The 19,253-nt window shown below is 35.8% G+C and overlaps 1 protein-coding gene across 3 annotated transcripts in view; it reads left to right on the top strand.

Moving 5' to 3' along the window:
* LOC138751733 (cAMP-responsive element modulator-like) overlaps positions 1 to 19,253 on the top strand; it is a 211,658-nt gene that overhangs the window by 151,435 nt on the left and 40,970 nt on the right. Inside the window, exon 9 of one of the 3 annotated variants that reach the window (XM_069914426.1) lies at positions 3,354 to 3,375. The exons of the other annotated variants lie outside the window; for them this stretch is intronic. Within the exon in view, the coding sequence (XP_069770527.1) occupies positions 3,354 to 3,360 (7 nt within the window). The 3' untranslated portion in view covers positions 3,361 to 3,375. Of the gene's footprint in view, positions 1 to 3,353; positions 3,376 to 19,253 lie in introns of those variants that run through there. 3 annotated transcript variants of the gene reach the window in all.

The following is a 19,253-nucleotide window of genomic DNA, read 5'->3' as shown; positions in this document are numbered from 1 at the left end:
CCCTTCTTGTTACAGCCCTGCACAGGGTAACTCCTTACACATTCCCATCTCATGATGTTTTACCTTACAGGAGCCAATTTGAGGGAGTGGTAGTGACTGTAAGAAGCATTATTTAGTGACCATCACTTCAGACAACAGTATTAATCCATGTGGCCAGTGCCTTTGTATTCAACCAGCAACCTCAGATTTCTAATTTGGCTAAGACAGGCATACCAAATTCAAGATGTTAAAGGTTATTCTTACAAATGAGTAGCCTTCCACAAGCCATCTGTACATAGTATAGAAACAGGTAAAAATACACCTGTATAATTAACTAATTAATGTTTGTGTGGTTTTGATACAATTTGATGTAAAGAAATAGCTTGCTTTGGATTTCTTTATTATTGTGGTTGCTTTTATTTTGTATTAACCATATAACACTTACAGCACAGAACAGGCTAGTTCGGCCCTACTAGTCCATGCCGTAACAATGTGAATCAGGAAATGATGGAAATTAACATGGAGACAGATGGTGGACAGGGATCTTGCCTTTGTATTTATTATTATTGCTGTTAGACAACTTGATTGTAAACAAGCTTTTTGTCATGTTCAGCAATGAGTTGGATGAAAATGTACATCTTGATTAGCAAGTTTGCAGATGTCACTAAAGTGTCTGGTATTGTAGATATTGAAGGCTGTTGTCAAAAATGTGCATTTAATACAGAGAATTATGAGGTGTTGCATTTTGGGAGGTTTAATATGGGTTGGGCCTACACAGTGAATAGTATGGATCTGAGGAATGTTGTAGAGCAGGGGGATCAAGGATTGCATGTCTTTTTCTGGCTATCCATCCTGTAGGATGATGACTGTTCCTTTCAGTCAGTTTGTGGGGTTTGATATGTGCATCCTGGAGTGGCCATACACACCAATCCTTGACAGGTACTGCTTGCCACATACTTGGCAGGTGAGGCCTGGAGGGGCAGCAGAGGCAGAAGCTTTGGTGTGGTGCTTCCTGTGCCTTGCCTCTGTGCCTCTTTGAGCTTGTTCTCAGCAGCGCCCATATCTTTTCTGATGGCATCCTTCCACCGTGAGCAATCTTGAGCCAGATCCTCCCATGTTGATGGGGCAATGTCAGCTTTTTTGAGGGTCCTGTGCAGAACATCTTTTTACCGTAGTCGCTGGCCTCCTCGTTTTTGGTATCACTGGACAGTTGGCTGTACAAGATGTCTTTGGGCAGTCAGGCATTCTGACAACATGTCCTTCCCAATGCAGTAGGGATGACATCTCCAAGGTTGAAACTGCTGGCATTCAGCTGTGGAATGTTGTAGGGCAGAAGGATCTAGGAGTGCATGTACATTGAAAGTGGAGTCATAGGTGGAAAGGATGGTCAAAAAGGCTTTAATCAGTTGGAATATTGAATGTAGGAGGTATGTGGCAGTTGTATATGATATTGGTCACCCAGTTGGAGTATTGTATTCAGTTTTGATCAGTTGTCAGTAGGGAGTGGTTATAGAGAAGATTTACAAGGATGTTGGCTGGATTTAGGGACCTGATCTAAAGGGAGAGGTTGAGCAGGAAAATGCTTTATTTCTTTTGAGTTCAGGAGGGTCAAAGAGAAAATCATGAGAGGAATAGATTGGGTGAATGCAGAGTCTTTTGCCCCAAGTAGGGGAATTTGTAAACAGAAGTGATAGGCTTAAAGTAAAGGGGAGAGGTTTCATAGGAACCTGAGGAGTATTTTTTAATCCAAAAGGTGCTGAGTGTATGGATCACGCTATCAGAGGAGGTTGATGAGGTGGGTGCTATTGCAATGTTTAAGAAAAAAAAATTGGATGGATACATAGACAGGATTGGATTAAAGCAGTGGTTCTCAACCTTTTTCTTTCCACTCACATACCACTTTAAGTATTCCCTTTGCCATAGATGCTCTGTGAATTGCTTAAGATGGTGTGTGAGTGAAAAGAAAAAGTTTGAAAACCGCTGTTTTAATCGTACCTAATAGACTCGTTATGTGCACGGTTTCATAACCAAAGGAAATGGGCAATGACAATTTTTCTCGAGCAAAATATTTCAGAAACAATTGGGTCTAGAGCAGTGATTCTCAAACTTCACACTCACATAAAACAATCCCTTACCAATGACAGAACAACGATGGCACAGGGATTACTTAAAGTGGTATGTGAGTGGAAAGAAAAAGGTTGAGAACCACTGGTTTAAAGGGAAATGGCCAAATGCAGGCATGTGGGACATTCTGGTTAGTGTGGGTAAATTGGTCTGAAGATCCTATATGACTTGACTCTTCCTACCACCTTTATTGACTGTAACTACCCACCATTCACTTGGTGGCCATGACTAAACCTGCATTACTATTAATGAGCAACAAATAGTAAAGTTCCACAATTACAAATCTGGCTCAGGCAGGTCAGAGCTTCTCAAGAGCATTGCATACCATCTTTGAGCATACTCTTTAACAATGAGGCAGCATGGATTTTGTTGGATACCTGCTGTTTGCGTGTGAATTGTGGATAAAAGCTCCATGATTTAATTTTTTTTTCAATTTGGAGACACAGCACGGTACCAGGCCCATGAGTCTGCACTGCCCAAATACATCCATGCAACCAATTAACCTTCCAACCCTGTACATCTTTGGAACATGGGAGGCAACTCACATGGACATGGGGAGAACATACAAGCTCCTTGCTGACAGCGGCAGATTCGCTTTAATGCCAATGTGCTAACTGCTGCACTAACCATGCTGTCCAATATTCACAAACCTGATAATCATGTCAGTGTGGGACTGCATTTCTGATTCATTTAGGGTGTTAGGAGGGTTTTGATTCTTGAAAGATAGGATTTTGGATAAAGCATTTACCTATACAGGCCCTGAGGCCTCAGGGAGAAGTGTTTTTCAGATCTTTGAGACTTAGCTTATCCATAGAATTTCTAAGTTCATCTGCATCCCATTGTACACAGATGGAATATTTTTTTGGTGCCATCTGTTTGCCTAAGCACACTCTTAACTCTCAACTCCAAAGGTTACACAGATTGCTCACATGCTGGAGTTGCACTGGGGATTCCTCAGAAAATCCTTTCTATCATCCTCTTTAAAAGGTTCACATTTTTCTCGCTCTCCATGCTGATTCATCATTTCCTGTAATTCAACAATGCTTGTTTATTTCTTAATACATCTGAAATATTTTTCAATTCTTGAAAATGAACAGTAAGATAATAGCTTCCTGTGAAGCTATTGCCCCCTTCTGGTATATAGCAGCTGTGAAACATTTGCCTTAATTTTTTGGGAGCAGGTTTGCTTCTCAACATTCTCTGTTTCTTTCTGTTGCATTGTATAATATTTAGTCTCTCTCTTTAACTAGACAATGATCACTGAACAAAGAAGCCACTTCATTATGTGGGAGTTGCATTTCATCTCAGTTTTGCTGCATCTCCTCAGGTAGTGGCAATACCAAAGTTGTTCAATGCAGTAAGTAGAAACTCCACTTTCACTTCATGGCTTGCAATCACAAATTTCAATGTTCAATCTGTGTTTATCATCACATGCATAAGTGCAAAGTACAGATGCATTGCAATTCTTACTTGCTGCAGCCAGATACATAGATCAACTAACTAAAATAGTAAAAAATTAAATGGCCATAAAAGTAAGGCAAAAAAAAAATACTGTCGCAGTTGGTGCTAGAAAAAATGTTGAAGGTGAATAGTGCAGTTGTATTGCACAATTAGTCCTGGGCCAGTTGAGGGTCAGGTTAATAGTGGTACAGGTAGAGACAGGGACTTTATTCTTTGGAATGTAGATGGCTGAGAGGGGATTTGATAGAGGTATTTAAAATTATGAAGGGAATAGATAGAGTAGACGTTAATAGACTCTTTCCCCTGAGGGCAGGGAAGGTTGGAACAAGAGGGCATAAGTTAAGGGTAAAGGGGCAAAACTTTAGGTGAAATATTAAAGGATGCTTTTTCACTCAGAGAGTGGTGGCAGAATGGAATGATCTTCCAAAAGAGATAGTTGCGGCAGGGTCCCTTCTGTCATTTAAGAGAAGGTTGGTTGTGTACATGGATGTGAGGGGTTGGAGGGTTATGGGCAGAGAGCAGGATGGGGAAGCTAGTGGAGTTGTTCAAGTGAACCGGTTATGTTTAAGAGCCTAAAAGCTGTTGGATAAAAATGATGGAAAAAATCTGGAAGTTCTGGACCAGGGTTTTTTTTTCTTTTTGCCTGAAGGGAGCAGCGAGAAGCAATTGTGCCCAGGATGAACATAGTGATGTGGGGCATATAAAAAGGGCTGACGAGTCAGAAAATGGGAGGGAGATTGAAAACTTACCTGAATGGTGTTGTAACAATAGCCCCATACTCTGGGAGCGTGGCAAGATGGCGTAGAGTCTAGACGTGTAATCTCGACCTCTCTGACCAAACTTTTAAGTACCTGTTTTTAACCCTTTGTTTTCAAGTTTAAACTTTTAAAATTTCAGTCTAAAGTATTAAGGAACTGTTATGGCCATTTATGGTAAAAAGATTAAACCTCAAGTGCAGAAGAAATTACATTTTCGGAGTGTTGAAGATTTAGGGCCTAAACAGCTTGCTACAGCCTCAGGTTTAATTTCTTCAGTGCCTAAACCACAAAGATTGCCTGTGGGAGCTGCAAAAAAAATGACTACTACTCACCAAGAGAAGGACATCGCTGGAATTACCCATTCTCAGGAGGAAGGTGCGTGTGCCCATGAAGTGGATCCCGATTCTGGCAGCCTGCCGATTTTAACGGAGGGAGCACGCAGGAAGATGACTCCATTGTTTGAAACGACTCAGGCAATGTTCCAAGCTGAAGAGATCGATCTATAACCATATAACCACTCACAGCACAGAACAGGCCAGTTCGGCCCTACTAGTCCATGCCGTAACAAATCCCCACCCTCCTAGTCCCACTGACCAGCACCCGGTCCATACCCCTCCAGTCCTCTCCTCTCTATGGAACTATCCAGTCTTTCCTTAAATGTAACCAATGACCCCGCCTCAACCACGTCTGCCAGAAGCTCACCCTTTGCTACCACCCTTTGCGTAAAGAAATTTCCCCTCATGTTCCCCATATAATTTTCCCCCTTCAATCTTAAACCATACCCTCCAGTTTGAATCTCCCCCACTCTTAATTGAAAAAGCCTATCCACGTTTACTCTGTCCCTTTTAAAATCTTAAACCCCTCTATCAAGTCCCCTCTCAATCTTCTACGCTCCAAAGAAAAAAAGCCCCAGTCTGCACAACCTTTCCCTGTAACTCAAACCTTGAAATCCTGTCAACATTCTCGTGAACCTTCTCTAATCCGTGAGTTTTTGAAACAACAGCTAGCTGCGGGGGGAGAACAGCGGCAACCCCCTGAGGAAGTCGGGATGCAGTCGCTGGGAGTCCAGACCCGCATTAGAACCATTAATTTTCCTGTTGTTGAGATGCAGCAGGAGCTGCAGTTACCTGGTTCTGCCACTACGTAAGAGAAAGTAGGGCTGAGCTTTTCTGAGCAACAATATAAGCAGTTAAACGCTGTCATTCAGCCTATAATGCAAGAGCTGGCTCAAATGAATGTTAGTATAAGGTCAAAAATCACTACAGTCTGCTTTTTTGGAATGTAAACAGCAAGTGGCCTCAAATACAGAAAAAGTGTTGAAGGTTGAAAAATCCGTTATAGAATTGCGAGAACGTGAGAAGGAGTTAGAGAGGAAAATAGGCTACTTGGAGAATCAAAGTAGAAGGAATAATGAGAAAATTGTTGGTTTGCCAGAAGGTATGGAAGGACAAGATCCTCTTCATTTTTTTAAAGAATGGATTCCATAAGTATTGGGGCAAGAATTTTTCTCTGGAGGCTTGGTATTGGAAAGAGCTCATAGAGCTTTAAGAAGAACACCTCTACCTGGTCAATCACTGAGACCTGTGATAATTCGATGTTTGAATTATTTGGACAGAGAAGCAGTACTTCATCTAGCAGTGCAAAATGTGAGACAACGACAGGCTCCGTTATTGATTCAGAATAGTAGAGTTTTTATCCAGATTTGAGGCGTCGATTTAATCCAGTTAAAGAAGTTTTGTGGCATAAAGGCTATAAGTCTACTTTTCGCAAGTACTTGCTTACTTAAAAAAAATTAAAGTTGATGTGGCTTTTTTACAAGAAACTCATTTGACAGATAAGGAACATTTGAAACTCAAACGTGAATGGGTTGGACAAGTTTTTTATTCTTCATTTAATTCAAAAGCAAAAGGAGTGGCAATTTTGGTGCACAAGAATTTACCATTTCAGTTACAAAATGAAGAGAAAAATGGAAGATTATTAAAATTGAACTGTACAATTTTTAATGAAGCTTGGACTTTGCTTGATGTTTATGCTCCGAATGTTGAGGATACAGCTTTTGTTGTTGATATGTCTTTATTACTTGGACAATCAAATTCTAATGTGATGATTGGGGGAGATTGGAATGTGGTATTGGAGCCTTTATTGGACAAGTATCCAAGAATAATTAAGAAATCGAAGATGGCAGTTCAAGTAACTAATATGATGTCAGATTTGAATTTAGTTGATATTTGGCGAAGATTTAATCCTACAGAGAAAGATTTTTCTTTTTATTCGTCACGACATAATTCTTTTTCTAGAATTGATTATTTTTTAATTTCAACACATTTGCAAGATAGGGTTACATCTGTAGATTATAAGGCAAGATTGGTTTTGGACCATTCATTATTATTATTAGAATATCAAGAGTTCACAGGATGTTCAGAGAGCTCCAAGATGGAGATTCAATACTATGTTACTGCAAAAACCGGAATTTATTAGTTATTTAAAACAACAAATTGAGGTTTTTATTAGTAATAATAGTAATTCTGTTTCTAGTCATTTTGTTTTATGGGATGCAATGAAAGCTTTTTTACAAGGTCAAATTATTAATTATGCTTCTAAAGTAAAGAAAGAGAATTAAAGAGATTGAAGATTTAGAGAAAAAGATAACTAACTGAAAAAGAATTTCAAAAAAATGCTACTGAAACGCAAAAGAATCAGTTAACTAATTTAAAATTTAAATATAATGAATTACAAACATCGGTTTGAATGTTTAATGAATCGAACTAAACATAAATTTTATGAATGGGGTGAGAAAGCTCATAAAGTTCTGTCATGGCAGTTAAAAAAGGAACAATTATCTAGAATTATACCAGTAATTAGAAAGAAATCGGGTATTACTTTTAGTCAAAAGGAAATTAATGAGGAATTTTGTAATTTTTATTAAAAATTATATACTTCGGAATGTAAAGATGTAACTGAGGATGCTATAGATTCTTTTTTGAAAAATATTAAATTGCCACAATTGAATCAAGAAGATAGACAGGAGTTAGATAAATCCTTTACAGAAAAGGAAATAGAAACGTCGATAAGAGATATGCCAAATGGAAAGGCACCTGGTGAAGATGGGTTTTCTATAGAGTTTTATAAAACTTTTTATGCTGATATATTTCCTATATATAAGGATGTTTTTCAACAAATTTATGACACTTTTCGATTACCCGAGTCTTGTTCCAATGCAATAATTACAGTTATACCAAAAAAAGATAAAGATCCTTTACAGGTTTCTATTTATAGACCAATATTGCTGTTAAATGTAGATTATAAAATTGTAGCAAAAGCTATGGCTAATCGATTAGCTCAATATTTGCCTAAAATAATACATAGTGATCAAACGGGATTTATAAAAAATAGATATGCATCAGATAATATTTTGCATTTAATAACTTTGATAAATAAATCTAAATCTCAGATGAATTATCCAATAGTGGTTTCGCTGGATGCAGAAAAGGCTTTTGATAGAGTGGAATGGAAGTTTTTGTTTAAATTACCGAGAAATTTTGTTTTGGTTCTTCATTTATTGGATTGATAAAGGCTTTATATGATGGTCCGAAGGCCAGAATTGCTGTCAATGGGCAGATTTCAGAATCTTTTAATTTAACAAGGTCTACTAGACAAGGATGCCCATTGTCACCTGCTTTATTTGGTATAGTTATTGAGCCTTTGGCACAATTAATACGTCAAAATGAAAATGTTAAAGGCATGAGAGTTTTGAATGAGGAATATAAGATTAATCTATTTGCTGATGTTTTATTATATTTGGTTGATCCAGGTATTTCTTTACCAGCAATTCAAGCATGTTTAGAAATTTATGGTCAATTATCTGGTTATAAAGTAAATTGGACCAAAAGTGAAATTTTAACAATTTGTTAAAATGATTATTCAATGTATAAAAGTATTACAAATTTGAAGTGGACCACACAAATTAAATATTTAGGAATTAATGTTAATACATAATTTCAAGATTTGTATTCAATTAATTATCTTCCTTTAATAAAAAGGATTAAAATAGACTTGATTAAGTGGAAGGATTTGCCTTTGGGTCTATTAGGGAGGATTAATACTATAAAATGAATATTTTTCCCCGAATACAATATTTGTTTCAATCTATTCCTTGTTTTTTAAATAAAAGTTTTTTAAAGGATTTATATAAAGCAATTAGAGACTTTTTTTGGAAGGGAAAATTTCCGAGGATAGCGATGAGAAAGCTGATGTGGGATTTTCAATTTGGAGGTTTAAGATTACCGAATTTTCAACATTATGAAGCAGCTCAATTTAAATTTCTTAGTGCATTAATGAATATGGATGATCTGCCCAGTTGGGCAAAGATAGAAATGGCGGTTATTTCAGAAAAATGTTCTCATGAGTTTTTATTTCGATGGAATAAAAATTTATTACGAACTTATGATGTCCCAATATTGAAGCATTTATTAAACTTATGGACAAGTAAACTTAATAAATTGGGGCTCAAAAATAAATGGTCTGGACGATTGCCATTACATAACAATCAACTTGTTCCTTTTACAGTCTCCAATATTACTTTGAAACAGTGGGAAAGGAAGGGAATAAAAAATTTATCCGATTGTTTTTCTGAGGGATGTTTTTGTTCTTTTGATGAATTACAAAGGAAATTCGGTATTAGTGGAAATTCTGTATTTGTGTATTATCAATTAAGATCTCTTGTAAAACATATATGTGGTCGACATATGATTTTATTGCCTGATTCTAATTTTGAGGAATATCTACTTTCAATTCCACAAAAGGGATATATATCTGATTTGTATTGTATTTTACAAGAAATTGATAGTAAAAAAGATTGGGATAAGGATAAGTTGAAATGAGAAAAAGATTTAGGTTTTATAAATTAAAATTTGGTGAAAAAGATTGATTATTTGGAAAACCAATCCAGACGGAACAATATAAAGATTATTGGTTTGCCGGAAGGTATGGAGGGACCATACCCAAGAAAATTTTTTACTGAATGGATTCCGCAGGTGCTGGGTCAAGAACATTTCCCGGAAGGTATAATACTGGAACGTGCTCACAGAGCTTTGCATAGAAGACCTATTTCAGGTCAAAGTCCAAGACCTGTTTTGGTTCGTTGCTTGAATTATTATGACAGAGAAATAATTTTACGAGTGGCTATTAGAAATGCACAACAGAGAAAATCACCCTCGATGATTCAAAATAATCGAGTTTTCTTCTATGCGGATTTGAGTCAAGAGGTTATGTTCCAACGACGGGAATTCAACCCTGCTAAAGAGTTGTTGTGGAAGAAAGGTTATAAGGCAACCTTTAGATATCCAGCTGTTTTGAAGGTTTTTCAAGATGGTGACCAACTAAAGTTCTTTGATTCTCCAAAGGAAACTATAGCATTTGCTCAAGAGCTGCCAATCACTCAGTTTCAACAGAGATATAGTCCGCCGCGATCTCCAAGGAGACAAGAGATGGAAGAAAAGAGCCGTGCTCCAAGGAGGAATGGTTGTAATGGTGACTCGGCAGTTGGAGCTGATTAAAAGAAGAGTTGTCCTTTTTTTTCCTAATGTTTTTTTTAAAAAAAGGGATATTAAATAATGATGATGTTAGTTTAAGATGAAGTGAGAGTTGGGGGAGAGAACTGGATAGGCACTATTTTCTGAAAGTCATCTGCTACGTGTGAGTTATCTCACACCCATTTTTTTTTGGGAATTACCGCATTGCGCGGTTTAGACGGGAGGGGGTATTTTTAACCTCCTACCTGTTTTTTTTTCCTTTTTTTTGTATTATTAGATTAAAGAGTGAAGGGTTTTTTTTGTTTAAATAATAAAAAATTTTTTTTTTCCTTTTTTACTCTTTCTTTTTTTTCTTTTTTTGATCGTATTAAGAGAGGGTAAGGGGGTAAGAGTTGGGGTTTTTTTTCTAACTGTTGTAAGACATGTCGAAATTTAAATTTGCTTCTCTTAATGTTCAGGGTTTGAATAATCCTATAAAGCGTAAGAAAGTACTTGCTTATTTAAAAAAATTTAAAGTAGATGTGGCCTTTTTACAGGAAACTCATTTGACAGATAAAGAACATTTGAAACTTAAGCGGGACTGGGTTAGACAAGTCTTCTATTCTTCATTTAATTTAAAGGCAAAAGGAGCTGCGGTTTTGGTACATAAGAATTTACCGTTTCAATTGCAAGACGAGGAGAAAAATGGAGGAAGACTACTTAAGTTGAATTGTATGATCTCTAATGAAGCCTGGACTTTGATTGATGTTTATGCTCCAAATGTTGAAGACACTGCTTTTATTACAGAAATATCTTTATTATTGGGACAAGCTAATTCCAATGTGATGATTGGGGGGGATTTAAATATGGTATTAGAACCATTATTGGATAAGTATCCAAAGGTAATTAAGAAATCTAAGATGGCGATACATATGGCTAATATGATGAAAGATTTGAATTTAGTTGATATTTGGCGTAGATTTAATCCTACACAGAAAGACTTTTCTTTTTATTCTCGACATAATTCTTTTTCAAGACTTGATTATTTTTTAATTTCGGCACATTTACAGGATAAGGTTATATCTGTGGATTATAAGGCAAGGTTAGTCTCGGACCATTCATTGTTATTACTGGAATATCAAAGTTCTCAAGTTACACAACATACTTTAAGGTGGAGATTTAATACTATGTTACTACAAAAGCCAGAATTTATTGTTTATTTGAGAAAACAAATTGAGGATTTCATTGCTAAAAATGTTCACTCTGTTTCTGATCAGTTTGTTTTGTGGGACGCAATGAAAGCTTTTTTACGAGGTCAAATTATCAGTTATGCATCCAAACTGAAGAAAGAGAGAGTTAGAGAAATTGAGGATTTGGAGAAGAAAATAACAATCTGTGAAACAGAATTTCATAAGAAAGCTACTGAATTCCAAAAGATCCAATTAACTAATTTAAAGTTGAAGTATAATAAGTTACAGTCATATCGATTTGAATGTCTGTTGAATCGTTCAAAAAATAAATTTTATGAATGGGGTGAGAAAGCTCATAAAGTATTAGCTTGGCAATTAAAAAAAGAACAGTTATCTAGGATTATACCAGCTATTAGAAATAAATCGGGTATTACTTTTAGTCAAAAAGAAATTAACAATGAATTTTGTAATTTTTACAAAAAACTTTATTTGACTGAATGTAAAGAGATAAAAGAAGATGCAATAGACTCTTTTTTGAAAAATATTAATTTACCACAGTTATCTCAAGAAGATAGACAAGAGTTAGATAAACCTTTTACGGATAGTGAAATTGAAATGGCTATAAAAGATATGCCAAATGGAAAAGCGCCTGGTGGAGATGGTTTTTCTATTGAGTTTTACAAGACTTTTTATGTTGACATATCTTCCTTATTTAAGAATGTAATACAACAACTTTATGATACTTTTCAATTACCTGAGTCCTGTTCTAATGCTATAATTACAGTTATACCAAAAAAAGATAAAGATCCCTTACAGGTAGCTTCTTACCGTCCTATATCTTTGTTAAATGTAGACTATAAAATAGTGGCTAAAGTTATGGCTAATAGGTTGGCTCAGTATTTACCAAAGATAATACATCGTGATCAAACAGGTTTTATAAAAAAATAGGTATGCTTCGGATAATATTCTACGATTAATTACTTTGATAAATAGATCTAAATCTCAGAAGAATTATCCAATGGTGGTTTCATTGGATGCAGAAAAGGCATTCGATAGAGTAGAATAGAAGTTTTTATTTAAAGTACTTGAAAAGTTTTCGTTTGGTCTCTCATTTATTGGTATGATTATGGCTCTGTATAATGGTCCGAAAGCTAGAGTTGTTACTAATGGTTTGCTTTCAGAATCCTTTAATTTAACAAGACCTACTAGACAAGGATGTCCATTATCACCCGCCTTGTTTGCTTTAGTTATTGAACCTCTAGCATAATTAATACGTCAGAATGATAGTATCAAAGGTATGAGAGTCTTGAATGAAGATTATAAAATAAATTTATTTGCGGATGATGTTTTGCTGTATTTGGTGGATCCTGATGTTTCTCTGCCAGCACTTCAAGATTCCTTAGAAATTTATGGTCAATTATCTGGTTATAAGGTTAATTGGACTAAAAGTGAAATTTTATCAATTAGTAAAGATGATTATTCAATGTTTAGAAATATTACGAATTTGAAGTGGACGAAACAAATTAAATATTTGGGGATTAATTTTAATACTGATTACCAAAATTTATATTCACTTAATTATCTTCCTTTAATGAAGAAGATTAAGGCAGATTTAGTTAAAAGATTTACCTTTGGGTTTATTAGGAAGAATTAATACTATAAAAATGAATATTTTTCCTCATATACAATATTTATTTCAATCAATTCCTTGTTGTTTACAAAAAAGATTTTTTAAGAATTTATATAAAGTAATTAGGGATTTTTTGTGGAAAGGAAAATTTCCTAGGGTGGCGTTGAAAAAAATTGATGTGGGATTTTCAATTTGGAGGGTTACGGCTACCTAACTTTCAATTTTATTATGAAGCAGCTCAATTTAGATTTCTTAGCGCATTAATGGCCACACAAGATACACCTAGTTGGGCACAGATAGAATTGGCAGTTATTTCTGAAAAATTTTCGAATGAATTTTTATTTCGATGGAATAAAAATTTGTTACGAACTTATGATGTACGAATATTGAAACATGTAATTAATTTATGGACAAGTAAATTACATAAAATAGGATTGAAAAATAAGTGGTCGGGAAGATTACCATTATATAATAATCAACTTGTTCCTTTCATGGTATCTAATACTATTTTGAAACAATGGGAGGAGAAAGGAATACATAATTTATCTGACTGTTTTTTAGAAGGTCATTTTTGTTCTTTTGTAGAATTGCAAAAGAGATTTGATATAAGTGGTTATTCTATATTTGTGTATTATTAGTTAAAATCTTTTGTAAAACAGGTATGCGGTCGTCAAATGAATTTATTGTCTGAAACTGATTTTGAGAAATATGTGCTCTCATTTCCAAAAAAGGGTTATATATCAGGTTTGTATCGTATTTTGTTGGAAAGTAAAAGTAAAATAGATTGGGATAAAGATAAAATGAAATGGGAAAAAGATTTAAGTTTAACAATAACTGAAGAAGATTGGTCTGAAATCTGGCGTAATAGTGTTCGAAAATTGATTAATGCTAGATTGGCGATGATTAATTATAGTTTTATACATCAATTATATTTAACACCCGAAAAATTTAAAAAATTTAGTTTTAGTAAGTCAGATCTTTGTTTTCGTTGTGATCAAGTTTCTGGTACTTTTTTACATGCTGTTTGGTTGTGTGATCGGTTACAACAATTTTGGAAAGGTATTCAATCTGTATTTAATAATCTATATAATCTTCATATTGTATTAGACCCTGATATATTTTTATTAGGGAATATGCAACCGTTGATTGATTTAGAATTAGATAATTACCAGATCTCTTTTATTTATTTAGCGCTGGCAGTGGCCAAGAAATGTATAGCGATTACTTGGAAGAATAGAAATGTATTGTCTTTAGATATGTGGTATTCAGAGATGAAGTTTTGTTTGGTTATGGAAAGAATATATTTTTCTATACAAGATAAGATGTCTTTTTATGAGTTAAAGTCGACCCCATTCATTGATTATATACAATTTAAATAAGTTTGAATTAATCATTTTTTTTCTTTTAAAAAAACTTTTTTTATTATATATTTTTTCTATATATATGTTTTCTTTTTTTTCTTTTTTCTAGTTTTTTTATTATTAGTTGGTTTTTTTTCATTTAAGTTCTTTTTGTATTTGTTTTTTCATATATATTCTTATATAATAAAAAATTTTTGGATTAATAATTAATACTTAATTAATTTTTTTTGTTTTTTTATATATATCGATCTTTTTTTAAGATATATATATATTTTTTTTATTATACTAATAGTATTAATTCTTCACTCTATCGTGGGGGTGGGGAGGGGGGGTTTAGGGGTTAAAAATAGTTTTTTTTTCAGTCTTAGTTTTTAGTTGTTAGGGGGAGATGCCGAGATTGGTATTGTATTAACTATGTTACTTTGGGTACTTGTATTACTTTATTTTGTATTTTTTCTGTACGTGAATTACTTACTTTCTTCATATGTTAAAATTAATAAATAAAATTTCGAAAAAAAAAGGTGCTGAGGGCAAGAAGGGTTCCTGAGGGTGAGCTGAAGGTGAAGGCTCATCCTATTGGAGGTATGGATCTGGAGCTCAGGTTGCCCATGGGTTTGGATCTGGAGCTCAGGTTGCCCATGGGTAGAATAGGGTTTGTGTGGCTGCAGAGGCTGTACTGGAGGTGAATCCATGGGCAATCAGTGACACCAAAGGGTCTTTCTTTTGCTTCTCTTTCTCTTACTGTAAGGGGCGTCGGGCAATAATAATGGCAACTTTTTGTCTGCCTTACAGTGGACTAAAGTAAATTTCATGTGATATTACATTATTTGTTTTATTTCATGATATTAAAAGAATCTTGAAGTGAACCTAACAATTTGGATCAAACATTAAGTTTAAAAATTCAACAGTTCAGTTCAAATATTGTTATCCACGGTCAAAAAGGCAAGTTGACCTGCCGACTCAGAGAGAAGAAAAGCAATTGCCCAGCCCTGCGCTACCAGTCCGCTTCTCCCAATCTATCACGTGCCAGCCACCTGCTCCCGCGAGAGCCCGAATCTCCCAATGATGGTTCGAGAACTAAGTGACGTGATCTGCCGCACTTGAATCTAATGTTATTTGGAAGTTATGGATTCAATGTATGTAAGATTATTTATTTAAATGGAACAATTTATTCTCTTTACTGGAAGCCACCTGGGTGTTGTGCTTTGATTTTTAGAATCTTTCACTCATACAATGGTTTGCAGTCATTTGTAAAATCATTGATTCTCATAGCCATGGTTACATCAGTTTTCATAGTGGGGGATAATCGACAGAAAGTCCAACTGTGATCTTTATTTCTTAGAATAGTGGTATAAGTTCTTTGACTCTGGTGCTTAGCCAGTGACACAGTTCTTGGAAAAGTCTTTACAGTACAACCACAATTTGGCTGCTCTTTGTGCCTTTTCTCTTACTTGATTCGCTCAATGCATAAAATCGGACTGACTGAACAGAAATCCTGTTTTGTGCATGTGGAATATTACACAGGATATGGCAGATTTCCTCTCCTTATGCTTTTTTTCATGTGGTAGAGCAGGATTGTAAAAACAATGACTCACAGTTTTTGTGAATCACTGAACATATTTGAGTAATACAGTTTCCCCCATCACCCCCTGCATACTTTTACAGAAGAATTGTGTCCTCTGGTGGCTATTCATATTTGCCACATTAAACAGAACAGTGTCTCCGTTTGAGAGGAAATTTCCATTTGCTTGCAGCTGTCACTCAGCCTTCGATGTCTGTTGTTTTCCATAAGGTCTTTAAAAGGTTTGTCGTAGCAAGAATCCAGAAATCTTAAATGATCTGCCTAGTGATATTACAATGACACCTGGTGGCAAGTAACAGCACTTCACAAGTCACGTTACATTGATTCACATCACCCTCAGTTACTTATAAGTTTAATCTTTCAATTATGTTAAGTGGTTCTGGTTTTTTTTCCATTTAGAATAATTTTGATGCCATTCTGTTTCCATCTCAATTGATGCTGCTTAACCTTCAGAGTATTTCCTGTATTTTATTGATATTCTACTTCTGAAGCATCTCAACTGCTGCAGAAAATATTATCCCTATTTATTTCCTGCCTTGCTGTCCTGGCTGGCTAATCTACACTCCGTAAACCAGAAATCACCCCAAAAAAACTGCAGTTTTTTTAGGAGGGGACTAGAGGGGGATGGACCGGGTGCTGGTCAGTGGGACTAGGAGGGTGGGGATTTGCTACGGCATGAACTAGTAGGGCCGAACTGGCCTGTTCTGTGCTGTAAGTGGTTATATGGTTATATGCTGGAAGACCAAAATCAAGCAGAAAATGCTGGGAACACTCAAATGGGTCAGGAGGCATCTGTGCACAGAGAAACAAAGTTACTCTTTCAGATCTGACAAAAAGTCTGATGGCAAGGAGTTTGTACCTTCTCCTTGTGCCTGTGTGAGGTTCCTCCCACACTCCAAAGGTGCAGGCAGTTGGTAGGTTAATTGATCACATGGGCTTGTGTGACAGAATTACAAATTATTAAATTATAAATCTCAAAATTATAAACAGAATTACAAATTATTAAATTATAAATCTCAAAATTATAAATTATAACTTTTTTTGACTGCCCTGCTGGGCATTTCCAGCATTTTCCAATTTTATGTCATTCAGACAACTTATGTTTATGTGGCACCAAGCCCTGTTCACCCATCAATTTTGTGTTTGTTGCCCTGCATTGACCTTCTTAAGTAATCCCTTAATTTAAAAATTCTAATTTTTTTTACCTTATACCAGGGATGGGTAACCTTTGGCCCATGGAGTCAGAGACATGTCACATCAAGTCAAATCCGTGTCCTGTCAAATTTGCGTTATGTCAAATTAATGTTGTGTCAAGCTTTTGAGGATCATTGCGAAATCGCGAGCAATAGGTTTCACTGTCTTTCCACTTTTGTGTTGTTTAATAACCTTTTCTTTCGATACTTCTCCTTTGCCTCTTGCTGTTGCTATCAGTGGCACTGGTTCTGCTACGTTTGGGAGCCATGATAGGTAGAAAGTACAGTATAGTACCTACATACATAGGCCTTGTATACAAAAGACATGAGATACACGGGTTGTGTGTGGAAACCTGTTACATCCGCTACAGCCTGTTCTCTGATTGGGATTTCTCAACTTTATTATAACCTTATGGGATTATGTGATCGGATGTTGCCCGAACGGAAGTTAAGGGGTACATGAACATACGCTGGCTCACAATGTCTGTACTGAACATGATGCCCAAATTAAACCAAAATTGTGCTGCTTTCACATGATATAAATCCCTCTGTTCCCTGCATATTCAGGTGTCTATGTAGAAGTCTCTGAAATGCTAGTATTATATTTCCTTGCATTGTAACCCCTAGCAGTGAGTTCCAGGCACCTCTCATTCCCTACTTAAAAACACTTGCACTGCACATTTCCTTTAAACTCTTCCCCTCCTCTTACCCCACCTCCTCTGCGCACACCCCCCCCCCCACCACATTCCAGGACCTTGAATGCGTGTCCTCAGTAAAAATTATTCATTTATTAATACCACGCAATATACTGTATGCAGTTTATTATATGATCGTGGGAAAGTAGGTTTGTGCATTTAGTTTATTATATGACCTTGGGAAAAAGCAGTCAGCATTGAAATCTATTTTAGGTTTGGAAAATTTTATGAAAATGAAATATAAGTTTTAGTGTTCATGTTACTGCACTTGGAAAATTAAATGTGGATTTTTATAGTTTAAGGAGACCTTTTAAAAATTACTAATGATTTAATATTATTCCAAAGGTTTAAAAGTTTTGATGATGTTAATGCATCTGCGTATGCCTTTTTCATTTTAGCTGATAATGGGATGGGACATTTCTACTGTACATGGTGCATATATTGTCTATCTTTACAGCAAACTTTGTATTTTTAACTTTGGTTAAAGTTCTTTTCTATAGAATTCTTTTTTCATTTGGGAAAAATTATTAATATTTCTTCTTTAATATAAAGAGACATATTAAGATTTACAGAAGAAGTGTGAGGGTTAAAATGTATTTTTTGAGCTAGATGCAAATTTGTCTTGCATCCTTCAGAATTGGAAAGTTTAGGTGGGAGGGGTTTTGTTGGGGTTTTTATTGAATTTCCAAGGTCATTTTCAGGGTTGGTGCTACCATTATGCAAACTAGGCAGCCACCTAGGGCACAGACCTCAGAGGGGCACCGTTGGAGAGAGCAAATTGTGCCCCACAGTTCAGGTAGGTCAAGGGGAGGATTCAGAGTCAGTATCGGGAGCTCCAGTGTGTGCCTGTAGGCTGACTGCCGAGGGGAGGGTTCGGAGTTGCCGTTGGGAGCTCTGGTGTGTGCCTGTAGGTCAACTGCCAAGAGGAGAGTTCAGAGTCAGTAGTGGGAATTCTGGTGTAGGCTGAGGGAAGGGTTCAAAGTTGGCGTCGGGAGCTCCGGTGTGCGCCTGTAGGTCAACTGCTGAGGGCAGTCTTACATAAACCTAAAGTCCATGACAAGCCCCTTTTTAGAGGATCATAATTTGTGAGAAGAAGAACCAAGCACCAAGATGTCAAGGTTAACTCATTAAGGATAGCTCTGGACAGGTACTAATAGCCAAATAATTATCAATATTCATAGAGGAAAAATAAAAATATATAAATTCTTAAAAGAAATCAAGTCAGCAATTACTCCAAGCTCATTTTGTCATTATATGAATGATTTTGTTTATCTTAGTTGTCAAAATTTCATAAAACATGAGAACTTCAAAAGGCTGACTAACAGAAAAGCATTCTTGAATTTCCATGTGTAAAGCCATGCTGAAATTATATAGTTAAATATCACTCAGGGTTCTAACAATGTGTTGCAAGTTCTCACAGTTGTTGTGTAATTTGGAGATACGATCCTTCCAGGCAGTTCTTAAAAAAGTATGAAATCAACTTTTTCATTGCTATAGTTGATGCTGTCTCACAGTGCTGCAATTAATAGAGCTACTACCTCACAACTCCAGTGATCAGGCTTCTGCCCTGAACTCTGGCCCTGTCTCTGTGTAGTTAGCACATTCTCCCTGTGACCATGTGAGCTTCCTCTGGATGCTTCAATTTCCTCTTGAATCTCAAAGATGTGGGCAGGTAGATTATTGGCCATTGCTGTAGTGTGTAAGTGAGTTGTAGAATCTGGGGAGGAAATGATAGACATTTGGAAAATAAAAAATGGGAATATCATGGAT

Source organism: Narcine bancroftii, chromosome 1, assembly GCF_036971445.1.
Source record: "Narcine bancroftii isolate sNarBan1 chromosome 1, sNarBan1.hap1, whole genome shotgun sequence".
NCBI lineage: Eukaryota > Metazoa > Chordata > Chondrichthyes > Torpediniformes > Narcinidae > Narcine > Narcine bancroftii.
The sequence above is the reverse complement of the archived record's forward strand: the minus strand, read 5'-3'. Positions and strand labels throughout refer to the sequence as shown.